The sequence below is a fragment of the Patella vulgata genome, chromosome 4, assembly GCF_932274485.2.
Source record: "Patella vulgata chromosome 4, xgPatVulg1.2, whole genome shotgun sequence".
Taxonomy (NCBI): domain Eukaryota; kingdom Metazoa; phylum Mollusca; class Gastropoda; family Patellidae; genus Patella; species Patella vulgata.
The window spans coordinates 42,747,816-42,775,426 of record NC_065882.2 but is presented as its reverse complement, the minus strand read 5'-3'; the positions used below and the strand labels follow the sequence as shown (position 1 = coordinate 42,775,426).

Sequence of the window (27,611 nt, the reverse complement as noted above, 5' to 3'; positions counted from 1 at the left end):
TAGCCTGTTCCTTTTTCCACATTTCAATTTGTGAAATAAAATACTAGTATCTGTGACCAAATATATAAATAAAATAAACTACAAAAATATTGATACCGTCACTTGCCCAAGTGTAGGAAATCGTCATTTTCAAAGATTGAAACATTTTTCCTGGTAGATCATTTAATTGTTTGACAACTGATTTAAACTTGTATCGACCATTAGCTGTGATGTTCAGATCTTGTCCAGGGCCTTGCCAATTGGCTGTTCTATAAATGAAAGTAAAAAAGTTTGATATGTTTTAAAATCGGGACAATAATATTAACATCAGCTGGCAAAATTCACGTTAAATGTCATCCATTTTTCTTGATACTATGCAGCAAAAGAAAAACACAACAACAGCTAAACAAAACAAAAAACAAAAACAAAAACAAAAAGAAACATTTGGTAAAATCAATCTGCAATGTCGCCAGATTTATTTTTCTGTAAATCGATGGTTAGATGGATGTTGTATTACATGTAAAATGTTAAGTCAGTTCTTAATCAAGACAAATTTTAAAGGTGACTGGTGAGGCCGACACTATTAACAGCAGCATCCTTATTTTTTGAAACCATTAAAGTTTCTTGGCGTGGCCTTTCAAACAAATGAAGTGGTCCTTTACAATCAAGCTGTGTTTCATACAGATGTTCACATAACCTCAATTACAGATAACAAAAATCATTTCTTATGATTTCCAGAAGTTTACATAGACCCGATTTTACAGAATCGGGTGATTTTTGATAAGATAATTATGAATTGTTGAGGGAAATAATGAATGTGAAATTTAGTTTTTCACAAAACTCAACTGACGTTTAGAGTAAACTGAAACAAATTACCTGTTGGTTACTCGAACAGCTCTTTTACCTTCTTGTACGTCATCGGTTTCGCTCACCATTACAAAACCCCAGGTCTTCCATGTAGACAAATCTGGGTCCTCAAAGCCAGGATTTATTAGAATTTCCTGACAGACACTTAGTTGAACCAACAGGGCGGCTAGAAGAATAATTGTTGTTTTCATATTTTTCGTTGTTCCGAAAGGCCTTCGACCTCTGGTTTAATGCTTTCTTAGTGGCTTCGAACAACCAATTGAGTAGTTTTAAAACCAATGTTATCTTATGTACTTTTGATTCATTTGGCACATGGACGTGCTCTATCTTCGAGATAAAAAGCGAAAAGGGCATCGATAAACCTGGGACCATGGTTTCTATTATATAGAACTAAACAAAGTCAAATATGTCGTATATCCGTATACTTTGACAAGCTAAAACAATGCAAAGGTGCCAACTATGCACTTAAACTTTATCAACCAAAACAGTTACAGATTGTGTTTATAATTAACCGGCTGTTGATAACAAGCAATTGATATAAAACTGTACAATTAATGTCTTCAATTCAATTAACTTTTGACAGATACACATCAATAAAACGTCGATGTTGGGTGTCAAGCTCTGCCTGTGATACTAGGACTGGGTGAAACGTTCTAAGCCTGAAAAATATATATCAATTGGGTTGAAACACACTGACGCCACCAACAAGTACAAACATTGAATGAATTATAGACATAAGAACTGCAACTGTTGTGTAGTGGTCTAGAGTGTCACGCTTCGACCTCTAGCTGACCAAAGTAAAGAAGTGGGTTGTGGAATTTAAGCGTGACAATGACAGGCGCCCTGGGAGGTCATCAACAGCGACCTTTCATGAAAACATTATCCGGAAGCATGACATAGTGATGGCTGATTGACGATTGATCACTCAACATATTGCCAGTGTTGTGGACATCTCTCATGAAAGGGTTGGGCACATTATCGCCAACGAGTTAGGAATGACAAAAGTCTCTGCAAGATGTGTGCTAAAGCTCTTGACTGCGGATCAGAAACGTATCTGATCCCTAACGTCCCGTGACAATCTGCTCCGTTTTGAAGGAGATCCTGATAATTATTTGGCCAGATTGCTAACCGTGGATGAGATCCGGATTCATCAACCAGAATCCCAAATTCAGTCTAAACAATAGAATCTCTAGCCCCCGCCCCCCCAACCCAAGTCGGTTCCTTCTGTTGTAAAGGTGATGGCTTTAGTCTTTTGGGATTCCAAGGGTATTCTGCTGATTGACTACCTTGAAAAAGGCCAGACTATCATTGTAAGATATTTTGCTGACCTACTGAGACAGTTGCGTGAAGCTATCAAAGCTAAGCGAAGGGGAATGATCACTAAATGCGTCTTGTTCCACCAAGACAATGCTCCTGTTCATCAATCGATGATTGCCATGTCAGCGATCTATGATTGTGGCTTCGAACTCATTGACCATCCACTCACTCACCCGATTTGGCCTCGTCAGACTTCCACAAGTTTTAAAAAATGAAAAAGGAACTAGCCGGTCGTCATTTTTCTAGTACACTTCGAAGAGAACTATGTAGAAAAATAAATGTGAACCATTGACTTTGGACTGGTCTTTCACAGATAGGCGTAGAACTTATCAGCCAGCCCTCTATCACTACTGCGAAAGCAGACGTCAAACAACAACTAGTCAGTCATCCATGGACAATGAGGGGCATCGCAATGAACACAACCACCAAATAGTAAGTATTGGAGTTAGGATGGTCCCTGGCGGTTGATAACATACATTACTGTACTCGTACTCAATTTACAGAGCACTGTTCTTCGTCGATTTTCATTACATTATATTTTCTGGAATAATTAGAAAAAATGGTGCCCATGAGATGAAAGGCTGGGGTCTCACGTACGCGTTGGAGTGCACGTAAAAGAGCACGTAAAAGAGTCATTGTCAGTTGTAATTCGGCAAACGAAAGACAGAAGACGGTACACATTGCCTACTTGGTGCGAAAAAGTAAGACGTTAAACCCCATTTCATTTCTCTAGATCAGTATTGCTACCAGGCCTCGGTTTCACAAAAAATTCTCAGGCTTAAAGTAGGGTTGGGCCAATATGCAACATTTTCGAAAAATGAAAAACGCCCGGGTGTTTCTATGGCGAAATTGACCGAATAACACGAATCCGGAAGAATTTTGCCCGAAAAAGTGCTCTTTAGATTGGTGCAGGGACATTTTTCAAAATGGCGGCCGGAATGGCGTCAAAATCGATATTCTTTGCATATACTGTACATAATCACTTCTAATATCCACTGTAGGGTGTCTTTTATATGGTTTTGGGGGTCAGGGAATTCATATCTGCAATAATAATTCATCTCAGAAAATCCAATATGGCGGAAATCCAATATGGCGTCCAAAATGGCGCCAAAATAAACAATTCTCACCTTAGCGGTGCGAAAACACCCCCGTTATCCACTGTATGGCGTCTTTTCTGCGATTTTCGGGGTCAGCAAATTCAAGTTTCGATATGAAACTACTTCGGAAAAATCCAATATGGCGGAAATCCAAGATGGCGGCCACAATAGTGCCCGAAACTCCTATATTTCGAACGCGTAGAGCGTAATCACATGCCGTGGTCGATGTATGGTGTCCCTAATAGGGTTTTTGGTGTAGGCGAGTTAGAATCTGCAATTATTGGACATGTCTGAGGATCCAATATGCCAGAAATTCAGAATGACGGGAGGAATCCCACGGAACACAAGCAAAGTCACCCGTCGAGATAAATGAAATCTCCAGTAATCTAAAAAGAAGTATTTTCTAGGAAGTACTGAGAAGAGCATTCTGTTTGAATCATTATATATCTCAAACCTGATTCATTTTTATTACGATTTTCGATCAATCCAATAATATATCATTTATAAATAAGTACTTATTATTATATCATATTATTATGATTCATATCCAGTACAGTTCAGTCAGTTAACATCATATTTTTTCGTTACAACGCAGATGTTCAGAGTAGGCCAGATCACATGTCTTTTTCTCTAACCTTACATTACTGATAATCTGGGGACCCTGAATCGTCACCCGAATTACTATGAGAATGTTCATATCTGTACGTGCAATGCTCCATTATTGCTTTCGCTATGCCGTCTGCAAATGAATTAAAACTCCATTCAAACAAGCTTCCCACATAGTGCCATCTTAAGCAGTTCATCGACAGCATCGCTAACATCACTGTCTGGTTTTATAACACCGAGTATTGCTCTTTTTAGTTCCGATATTGTAAACTTTTGGAATCTGAGCTTACCATCGACTCTTACTCCTCTCTTCTGTCTGATATCAGGTGCAATAGTGTGCCTGAGATAACAAACTTCAGACAAGAGTTGTCGTTCTGTTAGGTCGTCCAAAACACTTACAGAATTCGGAGTAACTGGACCGTGTTTTTTGCATTCAGCAAGATTTTGAGTTTTCTGTATTTTCTTCCTTTTCTCATCTTCCTTACGCTTGCGTACATACCGTTGACAAACCTTGGATGCGAGTCGAGGTTTGCACAATTGGGCAATCAGATTCGAACAGCTGGCGGTATGACAACGATTCGGACACATTTAATGAAGTCAGTGGTAGCGACCAATCGTTCTTAGTGGACTCAAGTTTCGTGGAGAAGAGCGATGATGAGAGGAGGGCAATGTGGAAGAAGTCAAGGAAAGGACCTGATGTACAAGAGGCGAAGAAACTCGAAAGAGACTTTCTGGCCACCGTGAACGCCACTCGGTGTTATAAAACCAGACAGTGATGTTAGCGATGCTGTCGATGAACTGCTTAAGATGGCACTATGTGGGAAGCTTGTTTAAATGGAGTTTTAATTCATTTGCAGACGTGATAGCGAAAGCAATAATGGACCATTGCACGTACAGATATGAACATTCTCATAGTAATTCGGGTGACGATTCAGGGTCCCCAGATTATCAGTAATGTAAGGTTAGAGAAAAAGACATGTGATCTGGCCTACTCTGAACATATGCGTTGTAACGAAAAAATATGATGTTAACTGACTGAACTGTACTGGATATGAATCATAATAATATGATATAATAATAAGTACTTATTTATAAATGATATACTATTCAAAAAAAGTAGGGGATATTTGATTTTTAAGTGTTATTAAAGTCACCTAATGAAACTGACGAAGAAACAAATGACAAAATGAAATGAAGTTCACATTCATCGATTTATTCCAAATGATCGTTAGACTAAGTAAGGCACATTCTGACCATTATAAGGGTAAAATGATACCCGGGGTCAAACAGCAAAGTTACCACAGCATCACAACCAAGTCAGTAACGGGTAAATCCTCCTCTGTTTGCCAAACAAGCATTGATCCGACGTGGCATACTCCTAATGAGACGTCTAAGGTCATTTTGGTCCAGATTGTCCCATTCCTGTTGCAACGCAGCAGCAAGTTCTTGGACATTGGCAGGACGTTGTTGACGTTGACGTAACCTCTGTCCAAGCATGTCCCAGACATGCTCGATGGGGGAGAGGTCGGGACTCAGTGCTGGCCAAGGTAATGTGGTGATGTTCTGTTGTTGGAGGTAACCTGTAACGATCCTGGCCCTGTGACATCTTGCGTTGTCATCCTGGAAGATGAAACGGCGGCCATGACGTCGTGCGAACGGCACAACATGGACTGCCAAGATGTTGTCCCGGTAGTACTGGCCTGTAACACGCCCTGCAACAACATGTAAAGCCGTTCTTCCAGCAACAGTGATGCCTCCCCACACCATAACAGAACCACCCCCAAATCGATCATGTCTGATGACGTTAACGTCTTGGAAGCGCTCGTTTCGACGACGCCACACCCTCCTACGTCTGTCCAAAAAATCAACAGTGAACCTTGACTCATCTGAAAACATCACATTGCTCCAGCGTCGATTATCCCAGTGTTGACGATCCCTACACCAACGACGTCTTGCCTGAATGTGATGATCTCTCAAACAAGGGATCACGCGAGGACGTCGGGCGCGAAGGTGACCCTATGCAGTCGATTCCGAATCGTCTGGCCTCTCACTCTCACACCAGTGTCTGTTTGAAGACGAGTGCTGATCTGATTTGCTGTGATGACACGATTTCTCAAGGCCAAGGTACGGATAAATCGATCCTGGGCTTGAGTTGTCGCCCTTGGTCGACCTGAGCGTGGTCTGTCCTGTACAGATTGTGTATCACGGTATCTGGACCATAGCCTGCTTATGACAGACTGAGAAACATTCATCGTCCGCGCCACAACCGCCTGTGTTGTGCCGATCTGTAGCATGCCAAGGGCACGTAACCTTTCATTTTGGGTAAGCCGACGCATATCAAAATTTGTTTTCTGGTCACTAAAACAATTAAACTGATGTTTCCACCCTGGAATTCAATGCCACAATGACTGTAACATTCAAAGTCAGAGTCGTGCAAATCTTGGGTTGGACCCCCATGATGATCCCAAGCATCACCTGCATTCCATGCGGTAGCTATTGGTGCGTTTGGGCGTCACATGTAACTGGAAATGTTTCTTCTGTTAGGTTCTATAGTGACTTTTTTCGTAGTCATTTGCATATTTTAGTATTATGCCCCCAAAATCAAATATCCCCTACTTTTTTTGAATAGTGTATAATGGATTGTCATTCGAATAAAATTAATCGAACATTTGGTAAGTTATCGGAAGCATAGTTTGTTTCAGAAATACGTAAAAAAAATCTTTAAATGTTAAGGCGATCTATTGAACTTAAGAATTTTTACTTGTTGCATATTTAAAAGACAATATTGGTGTCAGTCATTATGTGATAGAACTGGTTAAATACATCCCAAATATAACTTCAACACAGATCATTGCTACGGGAGATGTGTAACAAAGCACGTGAAGAAACGGGAAGTGACGACAAACATGACAAACACGAGTTATCCTACTATAAAACTAATTGAAGTAACGAGCGATAACAGACACGCGATCGAATTTCATTTCACAGATAATTCAGTTGAAGATGAAAAGCTGTTATATGAGACGGTGTGAAGATATCTGGTAATTCACAAAAAGAATTGGCTGTCATTAGGTAAAAGATAACGAACAAATTGGAAAAAGTCCGTGCATTACCATGTTTTTATTAAGAACAGAATGAATAAAAACGGGAATGCACGGGATTTTTCTATTTTTCTCGTTTTCCCTTATCTAGTGACGGCGAATTCTATTTTTGAATTGTGAGATACCCTCTCACCGTCCCATATAACTTTTTAACTTGAACGGAATTATCAGTGAAATGAAATTCGATCGTTTGTCTGTTATCGTTCGTTACATCAGTCAGATACATAGAAGGATAACTTATGTTTGGCGTCACTTCCCGTTTCTTCACGTGCTTGTTACACATCTCCCATAGCAATGATCTGTGTTAAAATTATATTTGGAATGTATTTAACCAGTTCTATCCAGGTTCTATCACATATGTAATTATGACTGACACCAATATTGTCCTTTAATTCCAGTAGAAATTAAAACGTATTTTACTCATGTTGTAAGTATTTTCTGATCATCAGAATTCTGCAAAACCTTTCCCCAGACCCCAAACTCAAGTCCAGTAAATGGCATTTCAGAGACCAAGTAAGCGCCCCCGTGAGACAAAGTTCCCTCATGCCCAGTCCCCAAAAATGAAAAGCTCAGTTACATAATCTAAATTTTTTTTCGCGCCTACGGCGCTCAATTTTATCGTGTTAATTCTTCAACTCTTCTGTCTTATACAATCTCATCACTATCATATTCACAGTTACAGTGAATCGCCCAGTTAGTAGTACCACCAGTGAGTTGGGCGACAGACTGTAGAATTGTTATTTCTACTCTCACAAAACAGGCGAAATTGACGGACGGATCTCAAGAATCTGTCCCATTTCTTCTCTCGGTAAGGAGAATTTGATCCCATTTGTCATGACATTGACTAAAAATTTTCAGGCCCAGTCCCCAAAAATTAAAAGGTCAGTTACATATCTGAAATTTTTTCGCGCATGCGCCGGTAAATTCCATTATGACATCATTCTTCCACTCCTCTGTGGTCTTATACTGCACAGCACTATCATATTCACGGTTATAGTGAACTGCCCAGCTAGTAGTACCGCTGGTGCGTGGTACGTCAGACTGTAAAAATGTTCTGACAACTCTTGCAAAACAGGCGGAATTGACAGGGGCAGATTTCGAGATTCTGTCCCATTTGACTCCTATTTCTGGTTCTTTGTTCACAAGAATTTGCTCCCAGCAATGACCTCAAATGCTAAGATATTGGTTCAATTTTTCAAAATTTTCTCAGGTTGCTCAGTGTTATAGCCACTGCCCCTAAGGTTAACATAAATTTAATAACAAAATCAATAACAATCATCATATAATATGACATAAACGTTATGTCAACTTGAATATAATTGCTTTCCGACGAGATAACGATCGGCGAACGACTATATTATTATAGGCAATACGATCTATATTCTACCGGGACGCCCAGTGCTACAGCCAGTATTTTTTTGACATTCATTGCAGGTTGTGATTGTGGAAGCCGCCCTAAATTTGGAACCGCCCCTAGAAAACTATCATCCGTGGTGCTCGGCCCCTGACTGCGTCATTCGTATTAGGTACATGTGCATCAGTTTTTTGCTAAACACCCCCCAAACAAAATCTTTATGTACGCCCCTAATCCACTACAATGTTTCATAATGTGTATATAGTACGTCAATTATCGATAAATTATATATTTATCAGTCGGATGTGATTGATTTTCTGTTAAGCTTGCGTCATCACCAGGAACTTTTTGATGTGAAGTATGTTCTTTTTGCTGTTTTGACGTAATGGTGAAAAAGATACTACAAAGGCATCTCACGATTCGCTATTTTGAGTGCAAAACGGACATTGAATGAGATGATTTGCCTTTTGGTGGTTTTGGTTACAACAAATTGATGTATTTGATACATTAAAGGAGCTTAATCTGTATTCTTTGGCAACTAGAAATGGACACAAATGGGCCCCACCGAATGTAAAATGAATGTATATAAAATGATATACATTCAATCGTTTCTGTTTTTACTGTAATTTCTTATCAGTTATGTTCGGTGAAATACGCGAATAGTTCAAAATGAAGGCCAGTCTTTGTATCTGATTATTCTAGACTACACTGGTAGTATTCTCCTGTGGGATATGCTTAGCCTCGTTCATCTAGTCACATCATTACAAATGGCACGCGATTCGTGCGCAAATTTTAAAATGTTCATTTTGTCTTAAATATTGGATATCTGAAATCCTTCTTTTCACTGTAAATAAGATAACAACATCTATGTTGATTTAAATTGACCAATAATTCTTGTTTTCAATGTCGAAGACTGGATGATATTGAGTTAGCGACTTACTTCCTTTAAAACAAGTCAACTGGCGTGGTTTCGATTCCCCGGTTGTACGTGACAAGGAGTAGGGTCGCCTGTCCAACCTCGTGGGTTTTCTCCGGGTCCCCCGGCCTCCTCCCACTGCTAAAGACCCCTACACGCAAGCGAATTATTGAAATAAAAAAATTAAAAAGACATATTTTAGTCCCGAAATGACCTAGTTTGTGTCGAGTGGACGTTACCCCCCCCCCCTCTCTCTCTCTCCTTTAAAACAACAACAGTTTTATAAAGGACTATATTTTAGTTAAAATAAGGCGAACAATTTTGAGTAAATTCTTAACTTTAAGTAGGGTTGGGCCAATATGCGACATTTTCGAAAAATAAAAATCGCCCGGGTGTTTCTATGGCGAAATTGACCGAATAACACGAATCCGGAAGAATTTTGCCCGAAAAAGTGCTCTTTCGATTGGTGCAGGGCCATTTTTCAAAATGGTGGCCAGAATGGCGTCAAAATCGATATTTTTTGCATATACTGTACATAATCACTTCTAATATCCACCGTAGGGTGTCTTTTATATGGTTTTTGGAAACAGAGAATTCATAACTGCATCAATAATTCATCTCAGAAAATCCAATATGGCGGAAATCCAATATGGCGTCCAAAATGACGCCAGAATCAACAATTCTCACCTTAGCGGTGCGAAAACACCCCCGTTATCCACTGTATGGCGTCTTTTCTGCGATTTTCGGGGTCAGCAAATTCAAGTTTCGATATGAAACTACTTCGGAAAAATCCAATATGGCGGAAATCCAAGATGGCGGCCACAATAGTGCCCGAAACTCCTATATTTCGAACGCGCAGAGCGTAATCACATGCCGTGGTCGATATATGGTGTCCCTAATAGGGTTTTTGGAGTAGGCGAGTTAGAATCTGCAATTACTGGACATGTCTGAGGATCCAATATGCCAGAAATTTAGAATGACGGGAGGAATCCCACGGAACACAAGCAAAGTCACCCGTCGAGATAAATGAAATCTCCAGTAATCTAAAAAGAAGTATTTTCTAGGAAGTACTGAGAAGAGCATTCTGTTTGAATCATTATATATCTCAAACCTGATTCATTTTTATTACGATTTTCGATCAATCCAATAATACTATTCAAAAAAAGTAGGGGATATTTGATTTTGGGGGCATAATACTAAAATATGCAAATGACTACGAAAAAAGTCACTATAGAATCTAACAGAAGAAACATTTCCAGTTACATGTGACGCCCAAACGCACCAATAGCTACCGCATGGAATACAGGTGATGCTTGGGATCATCATGGGGGTCCAACCCAAGATTTGCACGACTCTGACTTTGAATGTTACAGTCATTTTGGCATTGAATTCCAGGGTGGAAACATCAGTTTAATTGTTTTAGTGACCAGAAAACAAATTTTGATATGCGGCGGCTTACCCAAAATGAAAGGTTACGTGCCCTTGGCATGCTACAGATCGGCACAACACAGGCGGTTGTGGCGCGGACGATGAATGTTTCTCAGTCTGTCATAAGCAGGCTATGGTCCAGATACCGTGATACACAATCTGTACAGGACAGACCACGCTCAGGTCGACCAAGGGCGACAACTCAAGCCCAGGATCGATTTATCCGTACCTTGGCCTTGAGAAATCGTGTCATCACAGCAAATCAGAGCTCGTCTTCAAACAGACACTGGTGTGAGAGTGAGTGGCCAGACGATTCGGAATCGACTGCATAGGGGTCACCTTCGCGCCCGACGTCCTCGCGTGATCCCTTGTTTGAGAGATCATCACATTCAGGCAAGACGTCGTTGGTGTAGGGATCGTCAACACTGGGATAATCGACGCTGGAGCAATGTGATGTTTTCAGATGAGTCAAGGTTCACTGTTGATTTTTTGGACAGACGTAGGAGGGTGTGGCGTCGTCGAAACGAGCGCTTCCAAGACGTTAACGTCATCAGACATGATCGATTTGGGGGTGGTTCTGTTATGGTGTGGGGAGGCATCACTGTTGCTGGAAGAACGGCTTTACATGTTGCAGGGCGTGTTACAGGCCAGTACTACCGGGACAACATCTTGGGTGTCCATGTTGTGCCGTTCGCACGACGTCATGGCCGCCGTTTCATCTTCCAGGATGACAACGCAAGATGTCACAGGGCCAGGATCGTTACAGGTTACCTCCAACAACAGAACATCACCTTGGCCAGCACTGAGTCCGGACCTCTCCCCCATCGAGCATGTCTGGGACATGCTTGGACGGACAGAGGTTACGTCAACAACGTCCTGCCAATGTCCAAGAACTTGCTGCTGCGTTGCAACAGGAATGGGACAATCTGGACCAAAATGACCTTAGATGTCTCATTAGGAGTATGCTACGTCGGATCAATGCTTGTTTGGCAAACAGGAGGATTTACCCGTTACTGACTTGGTTGTGATGCTGTGGTAACTTTGCTGTTTGACCCCGGGTATCATTTTACCCTTTTAATGGTCAGTCTGTGCCTTACTTAGTCTAACGATCATTTGGAATAAATCGATGAATGTGAACTTCATTTCATCATTTGTTTCTTCGTCAGTTTCATTAGGTGACTTTAATAACACTTAAAAATCAAATATCCCCTACTTTTTTGGAATAGTATATAATTTAAGTTATCAAAATCTGCATAACAAGCTCTCAATTTCTTACAACATACTCATAACAGGGAGAAGAATTTTCAAACATGACAAGTTTACTAGGTTATTTTATACTATACCGTTGCAATTTAGGTGCACGGATTCACAATTTTTCCCTTCTATTTTGACATTGTTTACCTCATTAATTCTTCGAGTCTGAGACCGACTGCAGTGACCACTTATTTTGAGACCGACTATGTGACGTAAGAAATTAAGGTGCACGTATATTAAGTATTTGAGATTTCCCCCCCCCCTCTATTCTGGCGTTGTTTGTTTACCTCATTAATTCATTTCGTCAGTCGCCGATGTATAATTTTGAGACCAACTGCAGTGACTGCACTTATTGCGAATAAGGGTAAAAAAAAACATTTTATCAAACATAAGTTGTCAAGGTTATTTTATACTAAAGTTTTCGGTGAGTAGCGTGACGTATGCAATTTAGGTGCACGGATTCACGCAAATACATAAAATTTGGGATTTTTCCTTCTATTTTGGCATTGTTTGTTTACCTCATTAATTCAGTGAGCACTTATTTTGCGACCGACTGCATATTTAGTGACCGACTATTTTTTTTTCGCTGGGGGGTGTCACAAGATGGACGAGGCGTGACCGTTTTGGGGAATAAAGAAACTAAATACAAAAGAATTCATTTTATATAACTCAAAATACAATATAACAATGAACACTTTAAGTGCGCGCACTATATAAATTATGAAGCTAGGGAAAAATGTCCATCCGTCAGCATCACCATATATCGACACCATTTAACAAATACCATACATCGACGATGCCATTGTTCAGCGACCACTCAGGCGATACCATTCCCATAACACAGTGTCCACCCATCGGCAAGACCATATATCGACGATACCATTTACCGGCGACTCATAGACGATACCATTCACAGAACAGTCCACCCATCGGCAAGACCATACATCGACGATACCATTTATCGGCGACTAATCATAGACGATACCATTCACAGAACAAACAGTCCACCCATCGGCAACACCATACATCGACGATACCATTTATCGGCGACTAATCATAGACGATACCATTCACAGAATAGTCCACCCATCGGCAAGACCATACATCGACGATACCATTTATCGGCGACTATCATAGACGATACCATTTACAGAACAGTCCACCCATCGGCAAGGCCATACATCGACGATACCATTTATCGGCGACTCCAGAAGTGAACAGTTACCATCCGTCAGTAGGTACCCAAAAGGGGACCTGTAAAATTAGTCAACATTTATACATGAAATATTTACTCATACTAACAAAATATACAACGATGAGTAAAATATACGAAACCTGCACATCGGAACCAAGACACCAAAATTAATAGCATAACAATTTCACTCACCCAAGTACCCGATGGCAGTATCGAGTCCTCCAACCCAACTTTCATAATCCATCTCCTAAACCTGCCCGATTCTCGGGTTTATATACTACCTGTATGCACGTGCATTGAAGGTAGACAGTTTGGGCGAGCCTTAATATTACAGGTAAATAGTTTGGGCGAGCCACGCGGCAGAGTTTGGGCGACCCATAGTGACACTAATGAAATACGACCGTGACAGGGGGTCAGGGGCCATAATCCAGAAAGTTATGTTCTGAAATGCGCAAATATCAAAAGGGGCTGAGATTTTTGGAATATAAAGATATGTTTTAAGTTTCATCAAAATCCGATAAAAAATTGTGACCTCTAGAGGGTCCATAACCTCTGTATTACATACATGTACTTATACACAATTTGCGTACAAAGAGCGGCCATTTTGTCGGGCAGTTTCATTTCGATTTTCCCGAAATTCGAATTCAACCTTTATTATGACGGAATGGTAAAAAATCCAAACGGTTTTAAAAATCGGAAAAAACATTGTGACCTCTAGAGAATCCACCAGCTAAAAATGCGATTTTTCGACCATAATCCAGGAGGTTACGTTCGGATATGTGTGATTATCAAAAGCAACCAAGATCTTTATGATAAAAAACATGTATTTAAAGTTTCATCCAAATCGGATAAAAAGTGTGGCCTCTAGAGGGTCAACAACCTTATACCATATTTTTACATTTTTACACTATTTGCGTACAAGGGGCGGCCATTATGTCCGTCAGTTTTAGTCCGATTTTCCCGAAATTCGAAGTCAACCATCATTAGTGTATAACTGTGATATAATATTATTCACATGGTTTTGTTGGGGTTTTTTTTTAAATCGGATAAAAATTGGGATTTGGGACCTATATAGGGACCACAGTCTCAAAACGCGATTTTTCGTACAATCAAGGGCCATAATTCAGGAAGTTACGATTCGATATGCGCGAATATTGAAAGGAATCAAGATCTTTGGGTTATGAACATGCATTTCAAGTTTTATCAAAATCGGATCAAAATTGGGACCGCTAGGAGTCTCACAACCTTGATATACCAGATGTTTGCACTATTTGCGTAAAAAGGGCGGTCATTTTGTCCGACAGTTTTGGTCTGATTTTCACGAAATTCGAACTCGACCATCATAAGGATGTAACGGTGATAAAATAAAACGGTTTTTTAGATCGGATAAAAATTGTGACCTCTGGAGAGACCACAAGCTAAAAACGCGAGATTTTTCGTACAGTCAGGGGCCATAATCCAGGCAGTTACGAATCGATATACGCGAATATGGGATTTGGGACCTATATAGGGACCACAGTCTCAAAACGCGATTTTTCGTACAATCAAGGGCCATAATTCAGGAAGTTACGATTCGATATGCGCGAATATTGAAAGGAATCAAGATCTTTGGGTTATAAACATGCATTTCAAGTTTTATCAAAATCGGATCAAAATTGTGACCTCTAGAGTGTCGACACAAGCTAAAAACGTGATTTTTCGTACAATCAGGAGCCATAATCCATGAAGTTATGATCCGATACATGTCAATATCAAAAGGAACCGAGATCTTTAGGAGATAGGCCTATATTTTAAGTTTCGCCAAAATCGGATAAAAATTGTGACCTGTAGGGTTTCCACAAACAAATATACGTCAACATGAAAATGTGGGCGTAAAAAAAGTCAAAATTAAATTAGCCTATATTTCCCATCCAAAATTATGTATTATGAAAGTCACATAAATAACGAGTGTTTCATGTCTCACACCGTTAACAATTTGATATTGTATAAAATGTTCCTTATATAATAAAGTTTGTTTTATTTTTTTAAAAGTTAGTTAAACATGATTTTGACATACCAAAAATATTACATGTTTCAATCAGGAATATATTAATCTATAGGTCTAAACGGGAAATGGTAGATAGTTTTCGTTTGACGAAGTTAAATTCCCTTAAAGTCGCAAGTGCGAAAAGAAGGACTTAAACGGGGCCGCTCTGCCCCTCGCCCCCCGCCCATCACACACACACACACACACACACAAAACCTCACCTCCAGTCACCCCGTGGCCGGTGTATAGTCGATCGTTCTCCGTAAGGGCGCGGCATATAAATGGATGCCTTGAGAAGATAGAATTTAGAAAGGGTAGTATTTAGACAAGTCATTAAAGGAAACTTTAACATTCTAATCTCGTTTTTAACAAATAAATAAAGCACACTGAATTCAAAACGTTTTTAAAAAACAATGATTTTATGACTTGCAAATGTCTGAGTTTTCTGCCTGGCCAACTCTGTTATCTTGTGGGTTTCAATGGTAGTTATGTGTGCCGGGTCTTCGTGGGGCAATGTGGGACAAATGTCTCGGGCGCGGTACAATTGGGGTACCCCACATTTGGGGTTAAGTACAAGATCCAAAGTTCCATTGGATGACACAGTGATTCTGATTTAGATTTGAAAATATGAAGGCCACTCTCTTGGCTTTCATTCGGTCCACAATCGCTGGTAGTGCGCTCCAATTCGTCTAGCTGAGATTGGTAGGCCTTGATTAAAGTTTGAAGCTTATGTTCTAATACCCCCAAAAAATGTTCAATAAATCGAATCTATTTTTCAAATTTTTCTAGGGGGGGGGGGGGCGCATTGGAGCGTAGCTTACGCTTTATTTTCTTAACCTACCCCCAACCCCGACTTGTCCCGGACCCCCAAAGGGTTAATCCGGTCCGCCGGGCTGCGTCCAGTCCTTAGCGCACCGTGGTATTAATTCCCGCTTTTGAGGTATTCGACCGTATTCGCCAGTTGGTAAAATCATGATGTTCGACTTGACGTGATTTGGCTAAGATGTTACATGATTGGATGCAAATTTAAGCTAAATCTATCATCAACACATCGCCGAAATTTGTAAATGACCATATTTATTTTAACTTTCAATAGTTGCGCCATACAAATTGGTTTGTGCTTTTCAAGGAGAAACGCTCTTGAAAAATACCTAGGTCTAAGTAGAACAGGACTTGGCATTTGGATAATTATGCGAGTCGATCTACGGTTATTTTAAATATGATATAACATAAATAATTTAAAGAAAGATGTCAGCAAGAGTAAAGTGGTCTATATCTTTTTATATCAATTAGAGTGATCTCCCGTCCGTCACTGTACGCAGGTCAGGCGAGTACAGATAAATCTGTTATATGGGTATAATTTAATAATATTTGACGATTAATTATTAGACGTATATAATGATGAAGAAAATATTATTATTATTATTATTGTTCGATTTATATAGCGCTTCATTACACGTGAAGTGTTTCTAAGCGTATATCACAAACATATACTTCAAACACACAAAAACAATCAAAATCAGGAGAACATAATTAAACACAGCTGCCTGTTAGGCGCTATTATTCAAAGGTTTATATCCAACAAATCAACCGGCTAATCTCTATATTGAACTCAGTCGAGGTATTACCTGATGAACACCTACACGGCGCTATTGCACTTTCGTACCTCTACCAGTTCCCGTGGTCATAGGCACTTGAAATTTTCCGAGGATGTTAAGGGGGGCTAGCAATGACCACACACCAAATTTTAGCCAAATCGATAAATAACTTTTTATTTTACCGACCTTTTAATTTCTAACGAGAGAGAACTTCATCCGTTTGACGCCATTTGCTTTGTTTACTAATTAGACTTGAATAACAAGACACTAAGACGGAAACCGACTCGAATAACAAGACACTTAGACGGAAACCGACACACTGCACTAGCTGCCTAACACTGCAGTTCATAAAAATTAATATAATTTTCGTATACTTTAATTTTTGCGCGAAGCCACCATTTTCTATAAAATACTATTTGGTGTTGATCAGTGGATTGGCCTTTAGGTGTAAATATTGCCGTGACCTTGATTTTGACCTTGAGGCCAAACTTCCCATCCATATCGGGGCCTTTGCGTTTATGCTTGCCGTGGCCTTATTTCTTACTGTATTATCAAAGTTAATGTTCGAGGTGAAAGCAGAGATGACGTCCTTCAGAAAAGATAATTGGGTCAAAGTCGTAGGTCAAGGTCATGTTACAGAAAACTAAACTCAAATTTTTCAAAGTCATTTTTGGGACATTTGACCTTGACTTATGACTTTGACCCCGTAACCATTTTCGAAGGTTATCACATTGGCTTGAATCATGAACGTTTAACTTGGTCCTGTCGCACACTGCTCGGTCAGAAAACGGTCAAACGCAGAGAGTCCGTGTCCGAAAGGAAGTCAATGGGCGTGGTCAATGTGAAAGGACGTAGTGACCTCCACTAGTCACCGTTAACCATTCGTAACCTTGACTCTGACCTTGAGTCCAAACGTCCCATCCATCTCGGCCCTTTGCGTTTATGCTTGCCGTGGCCTTATTTCTAACTGTATTATCAAAGTTAATGTTCGAGGTGAAAGCAGAGACGACGTCCTTCAGAAAAGATACTTGGGTCAAAGTCGTAGGTCAAGGTCATCTTACAGAAAACTAAACTCGGACTTTTCAAAGTCAGTTTTGGGACATTTGACCTTGACTTACGACCTTGACCTCGTAACCATTTTCGAAGGCTATCACCTTGGCTTGAACCATCGACGTTTACTTTGGTCCTGTCGCACACTGTTCGGTCAGAAAAGGGTCAAACGCAAAGGGCCCGTGTCCGAAAAGAAGTCAATGGGCGTGGTCAATGTGAAAGGTCGTGGTGACCTCCACTAGTCACCTTTAATCATCCGTGACCTTGACTTTGACCTTGAGTCCAAACTTCCCATCAATCTCGGGCCCTTTTCGTTTATGCTTGCCGTGACCCTATTTCTTACTGTATTATCAAAGTTAATGCTTGAGGTGAAAGCAGAGACAACGTCCTTCAGAAAAGATAAATGGGTCAAAGTCGTAGGTCAAGGTCATGTTACAGAAAACTGAACTCAAACTTTTCAAAGTCAGTTTTGGGACATTTGACCTTGACTTACGACCTTGATCCCATAACCATTTTCAAAGCCCATAATCGTGGCTTGAACCATCGACGGTTACCTTGGCCCTGTCGCACACTGCTCGGTCAGAAAACGGTCAAACGCAGAGGGGCCCGTGTCCGAAAGGAAGTCAAAGGGCGTGGTCAATGAGAAAGTTCGTGGTGACCTCCACGGCCCCTCTGCGTTTGACCCTTTTCTGACCGAGCAGTGTGTGACAGAACCAAGGTAAACGTCCATGATTCAAGCCAAGATGATAGCCTTCGAAAACGGTTACGGGGTCAAGGTCGTAAGTCAAGGTCAAATGTTCAAAAAATGACTTTGAAAAGTTTGAGTTTAGTTTTCTGTAACATGACCTTGACCTACGACTTTGACCCAATTATCTTTTCTGAAGGACGTCGTCTCTGCTTTCACCTCGAACATTAACTTTAAAAATACAGTAAGAAATAAGGCCACGGCAATCATAAACGCAAAGGCCCTGATATGGATGGGAAGTTAAGACTCAAGGTGAAAATCAAGGTCACGGCAATATTCACACCTAAAGGCCAATCCACTGATCAACACCAAATAGTATTTTATAGAACATGGTGGCTTCGCGCAAAAATTAAAGTATACGAAAATTATATTAATTTTTATGAACTGCAGAGATAGGCAGCTAGTGCAGTGTGTCGGTTTCCGTCTTAGTGTCTTGTTATTCGAGTCTAAATAGTAAACAAAGCAAATGGCGTCAAACAGATGAAGTTCTCTCTCGTTAGAAATTAAAAGGTCGGTAAAATAAAAAGTTATTGATCGATTCGGCTGAAATTTGGTGTGTGGTCATTGCTAGTCCCCCTTAACATCCTCTAATAATTTCAAGTTCCTACGACCACGGGAACTGGTAGAGGTACGAAAGTGCAATAGCGCCCACCTACACCAAGTAGAGTTCAAAAATAAAAACGAAGTTTAAAAGAATCAACTTCATTAACAAAAATTAAACAATCAAAAACTAAACTGATAAATCAAATTCAAACGAAACAAATAAAACAAAGAAAATGAAAAGAGCAGTTCATTACCATTCTACATTAACAAAATAAAGGAAATCAACTTGTGAAAAATTTATGGCGCCAATTTGCCCACCCCTGAGGCCTGGCCAGGCCACATGATCTTGCTTACATGTACATCAATTCCTAAAACTAAAAGTATTGCTTGATCAATGATCTTCCTCTTAATTAACTACCGGACCGTGCTGACTGACGTACTGTCACCGCAGTTCACAGTATAAAACATTAATAATTGTAGGCATAAAACTTAATCTCATTTAGTTGAGAACACGACAAAAAAAATTCTCAGGAATTAATTTCCAAATGGGATTACATTAGATTATTGTGTCATGTGTAGCCTACATACAATCTTTGACTTTAATTAATCAAAATTTGTATTACTATTTGTCACGTAGCATATACCTACCTACGTATACATGTATCAAAATCGTGTAGGCCTACCGGTATCTAAAAAAAAAAAAGTTACATATAGCTCAGTAGTGACTATATGGGGATGTTCGATTGTCTGTTCGGATATGTCCCAAATTGACTGAACTGTAATCGAGTAACGCGGATGAATCATAACAGTTCTGTCAGGGCGGAGGACAGAGGTGGTAGATACTAAGATACGCCTAGGTTTACGAGAACGTAGCTAAAAACGACACGTTGAGATATACTTGTTTTTAGCTACGATTGGGTGCCTTTAGTTCCAAGTGGCAAACTTAATTTCTTTATTAATGCATGTAACATGTATGAATTTATAAGATTTTTTTAAAAATTTGATACATAACATATTCACCGCTTATGTTTTATTATTATTATTAGGGTTTCACACTGCGTAGCTTGTGTGAAACACTATTGTTTTTGTTAAAATTATTAGGGTTTCACACTGCGTAGCTTGTGTGAAACACTATTGTTTTTGTTAAAATTATTATTAGGGTTTCACACTGCGTAGCTTGTGTGAAACACTATTGTTTTTGTTAAAATTATTAGGGTTTCACACTGCGTAGCTTGTGTGAAACACTATTGTTTTTGTTAAAATTATTATTCTTATTATTATTATTCTTCTTTTGTTTTGAGTAGATCTCAGCAACTGATTGTCGGATCGTTACGATTTCTTCGGTTTTATCGGAAAAGTGGGTGTGACTTAGAGGATAAAGCTATTTTGAACGTTCTGCGACAATGCGAAATGTCCGAAATCACCGAAGCTATCGTTTTTAGAAATATTGCAGTAATTTTAACAATAATCATTGGATTTTAACTTTCGATGCATTTTGGCATAGCCGGAGACGGGGCACATAGCTACGCTACTTTTGATTTTTGATTTTCGGCAAATCTTCGCAGATATTAGGCGCTAAATTTAGAAAATTTAAATTTTTACAAAAAACTTTTTTATTTATGAATATTTTTTAATCGTGTTTTACACAAATATAACGAGTCCTCTGACTTGGGCAAAAATGTGAAAATTTTTTGTCTCGGTAATTTTCCTTGGCCCCCATTGGCTAATTCAGTTTTTCAGTCCTAGATTAATTATTTATTGTTCGATTTGTATAAAACAAAGTTCATATGCCCCGTTGTCTCAATTGTCATTTTTTTTGTTACCAATAGTGTTATCTGTCGGCACCGGAAGTGGCGTAAATTGACAAAAAACTACAATTTTGACAGTTAGGTACCATTTTTCGAAAGCAAATATTATTTTTTTCAAATCTGGTATAACTGAAATTGTGCGCCCTTTAAAGGCGCACAAAATGTTGGGACCATTTTTTTTAATTTCGATTCCGTTTTCGGGCTATTTCGATTAAAAGGTGAAAAAAGGTGTAAAATTAAGCTATTTACAACCCATTCAGCGTTTTCATATTTTAAACTATTACTTCGTAACTTTCATAAACTCGTAGCAATAATCTATACGGAGAGAATGTATGTGAAAATTAATTTGTAATATGCGCAGTTGCCGAGAAATGGGCAATTTTGCATGAGTCACTTTTTACGCTAGTTTGCCTGTAAAAGAGTCAATTATTATTCGATTTTCATAAAAGTGACACCATTTGATGTGTAATGTCAATTTTAACTAGGTCAAACCAATTTAACATTTTCAATATCACCGGAAATGACGTAATTTGGGCAAAAATTGTATTTATAGCCTTCGAAACCAGTAATTTATTCAAATGAGTCATATTTGTTATTTGTTTAAAATTTTGATATTTGATTCAAATCAACTAATACAATGAACCCTTACGATCATATAGATATCACAAAATGGTTTCTAACTTGTTCAGTTGCGGAGAAATAGGCAATTTTCAACAGGTCACTTTTTAAGGTTTTTTTGTCAAAAAAAGTGTCAATTATTATTCGATTTTCATGAAATTTTCACTGTGTGATACATAATGCCATTTACGATATCATACAAGTAATTTAAGATTTTCATTATCACCGGAAGTAACGTCATTTTGGCAAAAACTGTATTTTTAGCCTTCAAAACAGATATTTTATTCAAATGAATCAGATTTGTAATGTTTTTAAAATTATGATATTTGATTCCAATCAACAAATAGAATGAACTCATTCGATCATACAGATACCTCAAAATGGTTTCTAACTTGTACGGTTGCAGAGAAATAGGCGATTTTCTACAAGTCATTTTTCAAGGTTTTTGGTCTATAAAGGTGGCAATTATTATAGGATTTACATAAAATTTTCAACATGTGATGATGCTATTTCTGATTTCATAAACCAATTTAACATTTTCATTATCACCGGAAGTAATGTAATTTTGACAGGATCACTGACATGTAGCAAATGAATTGATTGCTGGATTTGGTTGTTTCTGCGTCCATTTTATTTCATGTGTGCAATGCTTATGTGGAAACCTGTTTAACGGTTTCATTGGTACCGGAAGTGACATAAGTTCAAGGGTAACGTGGCACCGGTGAAACCCGTCATTACTGCTTCGCAGTTCTAGTTATTCTTATTATTATTATTCTTCTTTTGTTTTGAGTAGATCTCAGCAACTGATTGTCGGATCGTTACGATTTCTTCGGTTTTATCGGAAAAGTGGGTGTGACTTAGAGGATAAAGCTATTTTGAACGTTCTGCGACAATGCGAAATGTCCGAAATCACCGAAGCTATCGTTTTTAGAAATATTGCAGTAATTTTAACAATAATCATTGGATTTTAACTTTCAATGCATTTTGGCATAGCCGGAGACGGGGCACATAGCTACGCTACTTTTGATTTTTGATTTTCGGCAAATCTTCGCAGATATTAGGCGCTAAATTTAGAAAATTTAAATTTTTACAAAAAACTTTTTTATTTATGAATATTTTTTAATCGTGTTTTACACAAATATAACTAGTCCTCTGACTTGGGCAAAAATGTGAAAATTTTTTGTCTCGGTAATTTTCCTTGGCCCCCATTGGCTAATTCAGTTTTTCAGTCCTAGATTAATTATTTATTGTTCGATTTGTATAAAACAAAGTTCATATGCCCCGTTGTCTCAATTGTCATTTTTTTTGTTACCAATAGTGTTATCTGTCGGCACCGGAAGTGGCGTAAATTGACAAAAAACTACAATTTTGACAGTTAGGTACCATTTTTCGAAAGCAAATATTATTTTTTTCAAATCTGGTATAACTGAAATTGTGCGCCCTTTAAAGGCGCACAAAATGTTGGGACCATTTTTTTTAATTTCGATTCCGTTTTCGGGCTATTTCGATTAAAAGGTGAAAAAAGGTGTAAAATTAAGCTATTTACAACCCATTCAGCGTTTTCATATTTTAAAATATTACTTCGTAACTTTCATAAACTCGTAGCAATAATCTATACGGAGAGAATGTATGTGAAAATTAATTTGTAATATGCGCAGTTGCCGAGAAATGGGCAATTTTGCATGAGTCACTTTTTACGCTAGTTTGCCTGTAAAAGAGTCAATTATTATTTGATTTTCATAAAAGTGACACCATTTGATGTGTAATGTCAATTTTAACTAGGTCAAACCAATTTAACATTTTCAATATCACCGGAAATGACGTAATTTGGGCAAAAATTGTATTTATAGCCTTCGAAACCAGTAATTTATTCAAATGAGTCATATTTGTTATTTGTTTAAAATTTTGATATTTGATTCAAATCAACTAATACAATGAACCCTTACGATCATATAGATATCACAAAATGGTTTCTAACTTGTTCAGTTGCGGAGAAATAGGCAATTTTCAACAGGTCACTTTTTAAGGTTTTTTTGTCAAAAAAAGTGTCAATTATTATTCGATTTTCATGAAATTTTCACTGTGTGATACATAATGCCATTTACGATATCATACAAGTAATTTAAGATTTTCATTATCACCGGAAGTAACGTCATTTTGGCAAAAACTGTATTTTTAGCCTTCAAAACAGATATTTTATTCAAATGAATCAGATTTGTAATGTTTTTAAAATTATGATATTTGATTCCAATCAACAAATAGAATGAACTCATTCGATCATACAGATACCTCAAAATGGTTTCTAACTTGTACGGTTGCAGAGAAATAGGCGATTTTCTACAAGTCATTTTTCAAGGTTTTTGGTCTATAAAGGTGGCAATTATTATAGGATTTACATAAAATTTTCAACATGTGATGATGCTATTTCTGATTTCATAAACCAATTTAACATTTTCATTATCACCGGAAGTAATGTAATTTTGACAGGATCACTGACATGTAGCAAATGAATTGATTGCTGGATTTGGTTGTTTCTGCTTCCATTTTATTTCATGTGTGCAATGCTTATGTGGAAACCTGTTTAACGGTTTCATTGGTACCGGAAGTGACATAAGTTCAAGGGTAACGTGGCACCGGTGAAACCCGTCATTACTGCTTCGCAGTTCTAGTTATTAGGGTTTCACACTGCGTAGCTTGTGTGAAACACTATTGTTTTTGTTAAAATTATTATTAGGGTTTCACACTGCGAAGCTTGTGTGAAACACTATTGTTTTTGTTAAAATTATTATTCTTATTATTATTATTATTCTTCTTTTGTTTTGAGTAGATCTCAGCAACTACTTGTCGCATCGTTACGATTTCTTCGGTTTTACTGGGAAAGTGGGTGTGACTTAGAGGATAAAGCTATTTTGAACGTTCTGCGACAATGCGAAATGTCCGAAATCACCGAAGTTATCGTTTTTACAAATATTGCGGTAATTTTAACAATAATCATGGGATTTTAACTTTCGATACATTTTGGCATAGCTGGAGACAGGGCACATAGCTGCGCTACTTTTGATTTTTGATTTTCGGCAAATCTTCGCAGATATTAGGCGCTAAATTTAGAAAATTTAAATTTTTACAAAAAACTTTTTTATTTATGAATATTTTTTAGTCGTGTTTTACACAAATATAACGAGCCCTCTGACTTGGGCAAAAATGTGAAAATTTTTTGTCTCGGTAATTTTCCTTGGCCCCCATTGGCTAATTCAGTTTTTCAGTCCTAGATTAATTATTTATTGGTCGATTTGTATAAAACAAAGTTCATATGCTCCGTTGTCTCAATTGTCATTTTTTTTGTTACCAATAGTGTTATCTGTCGGCACCGGAAGTGGCGTAAATTGACAAAAAACTACAATTTTGACAGTTAGGTACCATTTTTCGAAAGCAAATATTATTGTTTTCAAATCTGGTATAACTGAAATTGTGCGCCCTTTAAAGGCGCACAAAATGTTGGGACCAGTTTTTTTAATTTCGATTCCGTTTTCGGGCTATTTCGATTAAAAGGTGAAAAAAGGTGTAAAATTAAGCTATTTACAACCCATCCAGCGTTTTCATATTTTAAAATATTACTTCGTAACTTTCATAAACTCGTAGCAATAATCTATACGGAGAGAATGTATGTGAAAATTAATTTGTAATATGCGCAGTTGCCGAGAAATGGGCAATTTTGCATGAGTCACTTTTTACGCTAGTTTGCCTGTAAAAGAGTCAATTATTATTCGATTTTCATAAAAGTGACACCATTTGATGTGTAATGTCAATTTTAACTAGGTCAAACCAAATTAACCCTTTCAATATCACCGGAAATGACGTAATTTGGGCAAAAATTGTATTTATAGCCTTCGAAACCAGTAATTTATTCAAATGAGTCATATTTGTTATTTGTTTAAAATTTTGATATTTGATTCAAATCAACTAATACAATGACCCCTTACGATCATATAGATATCACAAAATGGTTTCTAACTTGTTCAGTTGCGGAGAAATAAGCAATTTTCAACAGGTCACTTTTTAAGGTTTTTTGTCAATAAAAGTCTCAATTATTATTCGATTTTCATGAAATTTTCACTGTGTGATACATAATGCCATTTACGATTTCATACAAGTAATTTCAGATTTTCATTATCACCGGAAGTAACGTCATTTTGGCAAAAACTGTATTTTTAGCCTTCAAAACAGATATTTTATTCAAATGAATCAGATTTGTAATGTTTTTAAAATTATGATATTTGATTCCAATCAACAAATAGAATGAACTCCTTCGATCATACAGATACCTCAAAATGGTTTCTAACTTGTACGGTTGCAGAGAAATAGGCGATTTTCTACAAGTCATTTTTCAAGGTTTTTGGTCTATAAAGGTGGCAATTATTATAGGATTTACATAAAATTTTCACCATGTGATCATGCTATTTCTGATTTCATAAACCAATTTAACATTTTCATTATCACCGGAAGTAATGTAATTTTGACAGGATCACTGACATGTAGCAAATGAATTGATTGCTGGATTTGGTTGTTTCTGCGTCCATTTTATTTCATGTGTGCAATGCTTATGTGGAAACCTGTTTAACGGTTTCATTGGTACCGGAAGTGACATAAGTTCAAGGGTAACGTGGCACCGGTGAAACCCGTCATTACTGCTTCGCAGTTCTAGTTCTTATTATTATTATTATTCTTCTTTTGTTTTGAGTAGATCTCAGCAACTGATTGTCGGATCGTTACGATTTCTTCAGTTTTACTGAAAAAGTGGGTGTGACTTAGAGGATAAAGCTATTTTGAACGTTCTGCGACAATGCGAAATGTCCGAAATCACCGAAGCTATCGTTTTTAGAAATATTGCAGTAATTTTAACAATAATCATTGGATTTTAACTTTCGATGCATTTTGGCATAGCCGGAGACGGGGCACATAGCTACGCTACTTTTGATTTTTGATTTTCGGCAAATCTTCGCAGATATTAGGCGCTAAATTTAGAAAATTTAAATTTTTACAAAAAACTTTTTTATTTATGAATATTTTTTAGTCGTGTTTTACACAAATATAACGAGTCCTCTGACTTGGGCAAAAATGTGAAAAATTTTTGTCTCGGTAATTTTCCTTGGCCCCAATTGGCTAATTCAGTTTTTCAGTCCTAGATTAATTATTTATTGTTCGATTTGTATAAAACAAAGTTCATATGCTCCGTTGTCTCAATTGTCATTTTTTTTGTTACCAATAGTGTTATCTGTCGGCACCGGAAGTGGCGTAAATTGACAAAAAACTACAATTTTGACAGTTAGGTACCATTTTTCGAAAGCAAATATTATTTTTTTCAAATCTGGTATAACTGAAATTGTGCGCCCTTTAAAGGCGCACAAAATGTTGGAACCAGTTTTTTTAATTTCGATTCCGTTTTCGGGCTATTTCGATTAAAAGGTGAAAAAAGGTGTAAAATTAAGCTATTTACAACCCATCCAGCGTTTTCATATTTTAAAATATTACTTCGTAACTTTCATAAACTCGTAGCAATAATCTATACGGAGAGAATGTATGTGAAAATTAATTTGTAATATGCGCAGTTGCCGAGAAATGGGCAATTTTGCATGAGTCACTTTTTACGCTAGTTTGCCTGTAAAAGAGTCAATTATTATTCGATTTTCATAAAAGTGACACCATTTGATGTGTAATGTCAATTTTAACTAGGTCAAACCAATTTAACATTTTCAATATCACCGGAAATGACGTAATTTGGGCAAAAATTGTATTTATAGCCTTCGAAACCAGTAATTTATTCAAATGAGTCATATTTGTTATTTGTTTAAAATTTTGATATTTGATTCAAATGAACTAATACAATGAACCCTTACGATCATATAGATATCACAAAATGGTTTCTAACTTGTTCAGTTGCGGAGAAATAGGCAATTTTCAACAGGTCACTTTTTAAGGTTTTTTGTCAATAAAAGTGTCAATTATTATTCGATTTTCATGAAATTTTCATTGTGTGATACCTAATGCCATTTACGATTTCATACAAGTAATTTAAGATTTTCATTATCACCGGAAGTAACGTCATTTTGGC

The 27,611-nt window shown here is 37.8% G+C and overlaps 2 protein-coding genes and 2 long non-coding RNA genes across 6 annotated transcripts in view; 1 reads left to right on the top strand and 3 right to left on the bottom strand.

The window, feature by feature from the left end:
• Positions 1-16: 16 nt before the first annotated feature.
• On the bottom strand, positions 17-1,037 carry LOC130012387 (uncharacterized). Its single transcript, XM_056100218.1, has 2 exons — positions 856-1,037; positions 17-248 (listed from the first exon to the last, which is right to left on the bottom strand). Exons 1-2 carry the CDS (start codon positions 1,035-1,037, stop codon positions 44-46), a joined length of 387 nt encoding a protein of 128 aa, XP_055956193.1. The 3' UTR covers positions 17-43.
• Positions 1,038-12,563: 11,526 nt separating this feature from the next.
• LOC130012537 (uncharacterized) lies at positions 12,564-14,926 on the bottom strand. The gene is made up of 2 exons (XR_008787981.1): positions 13,307-14,926; positions 12,564-13,173 (listed from the first exon to the last, which is right to left on the bottom strand). It is a non-coding gene; the product is annotated as an uncharacterized LOC130012537 (long non-coding RNA).
• Positions 14,927-16,443: 1,517 nt separating this feature from the next.
• LOC126819227 (uncharacterized) overlaps positions 16,444-27,611 on the top strand; it is a 42,020-nt gene continuing 30,852 nt past the window's right edge. Inside the window, exon 1 of one of the 3 annotated variants that reach the window (XM_050547155.2) lies at positions 16,444-16,494. The gene's annotated coding sequence lies outside the window, so the exon portion shown is untranslated. The remainder of the gene's footprint in view (positions 16,495-27,611) is intronic. The other 2 variants (XM_050547157.1, XM_050547156.2) reach the window with 2 other exon arrangements.
• LOC130012538 (uncharacterized) overlaps positions 19,725-27,611 on the bottom strand; it is a 49,419-nt gene continuing 41,532 nt past the window's right edge. Inside the window, exon 5 of the long non-coding RNA XR_008787983.1 lies at positions 19,725-19,765. This is a non-coding gene — a long non-coding RNA (uncharacterized LOC130012538). The remainder of the gene's footprint in view (positions 19,766-27,611) is intronic.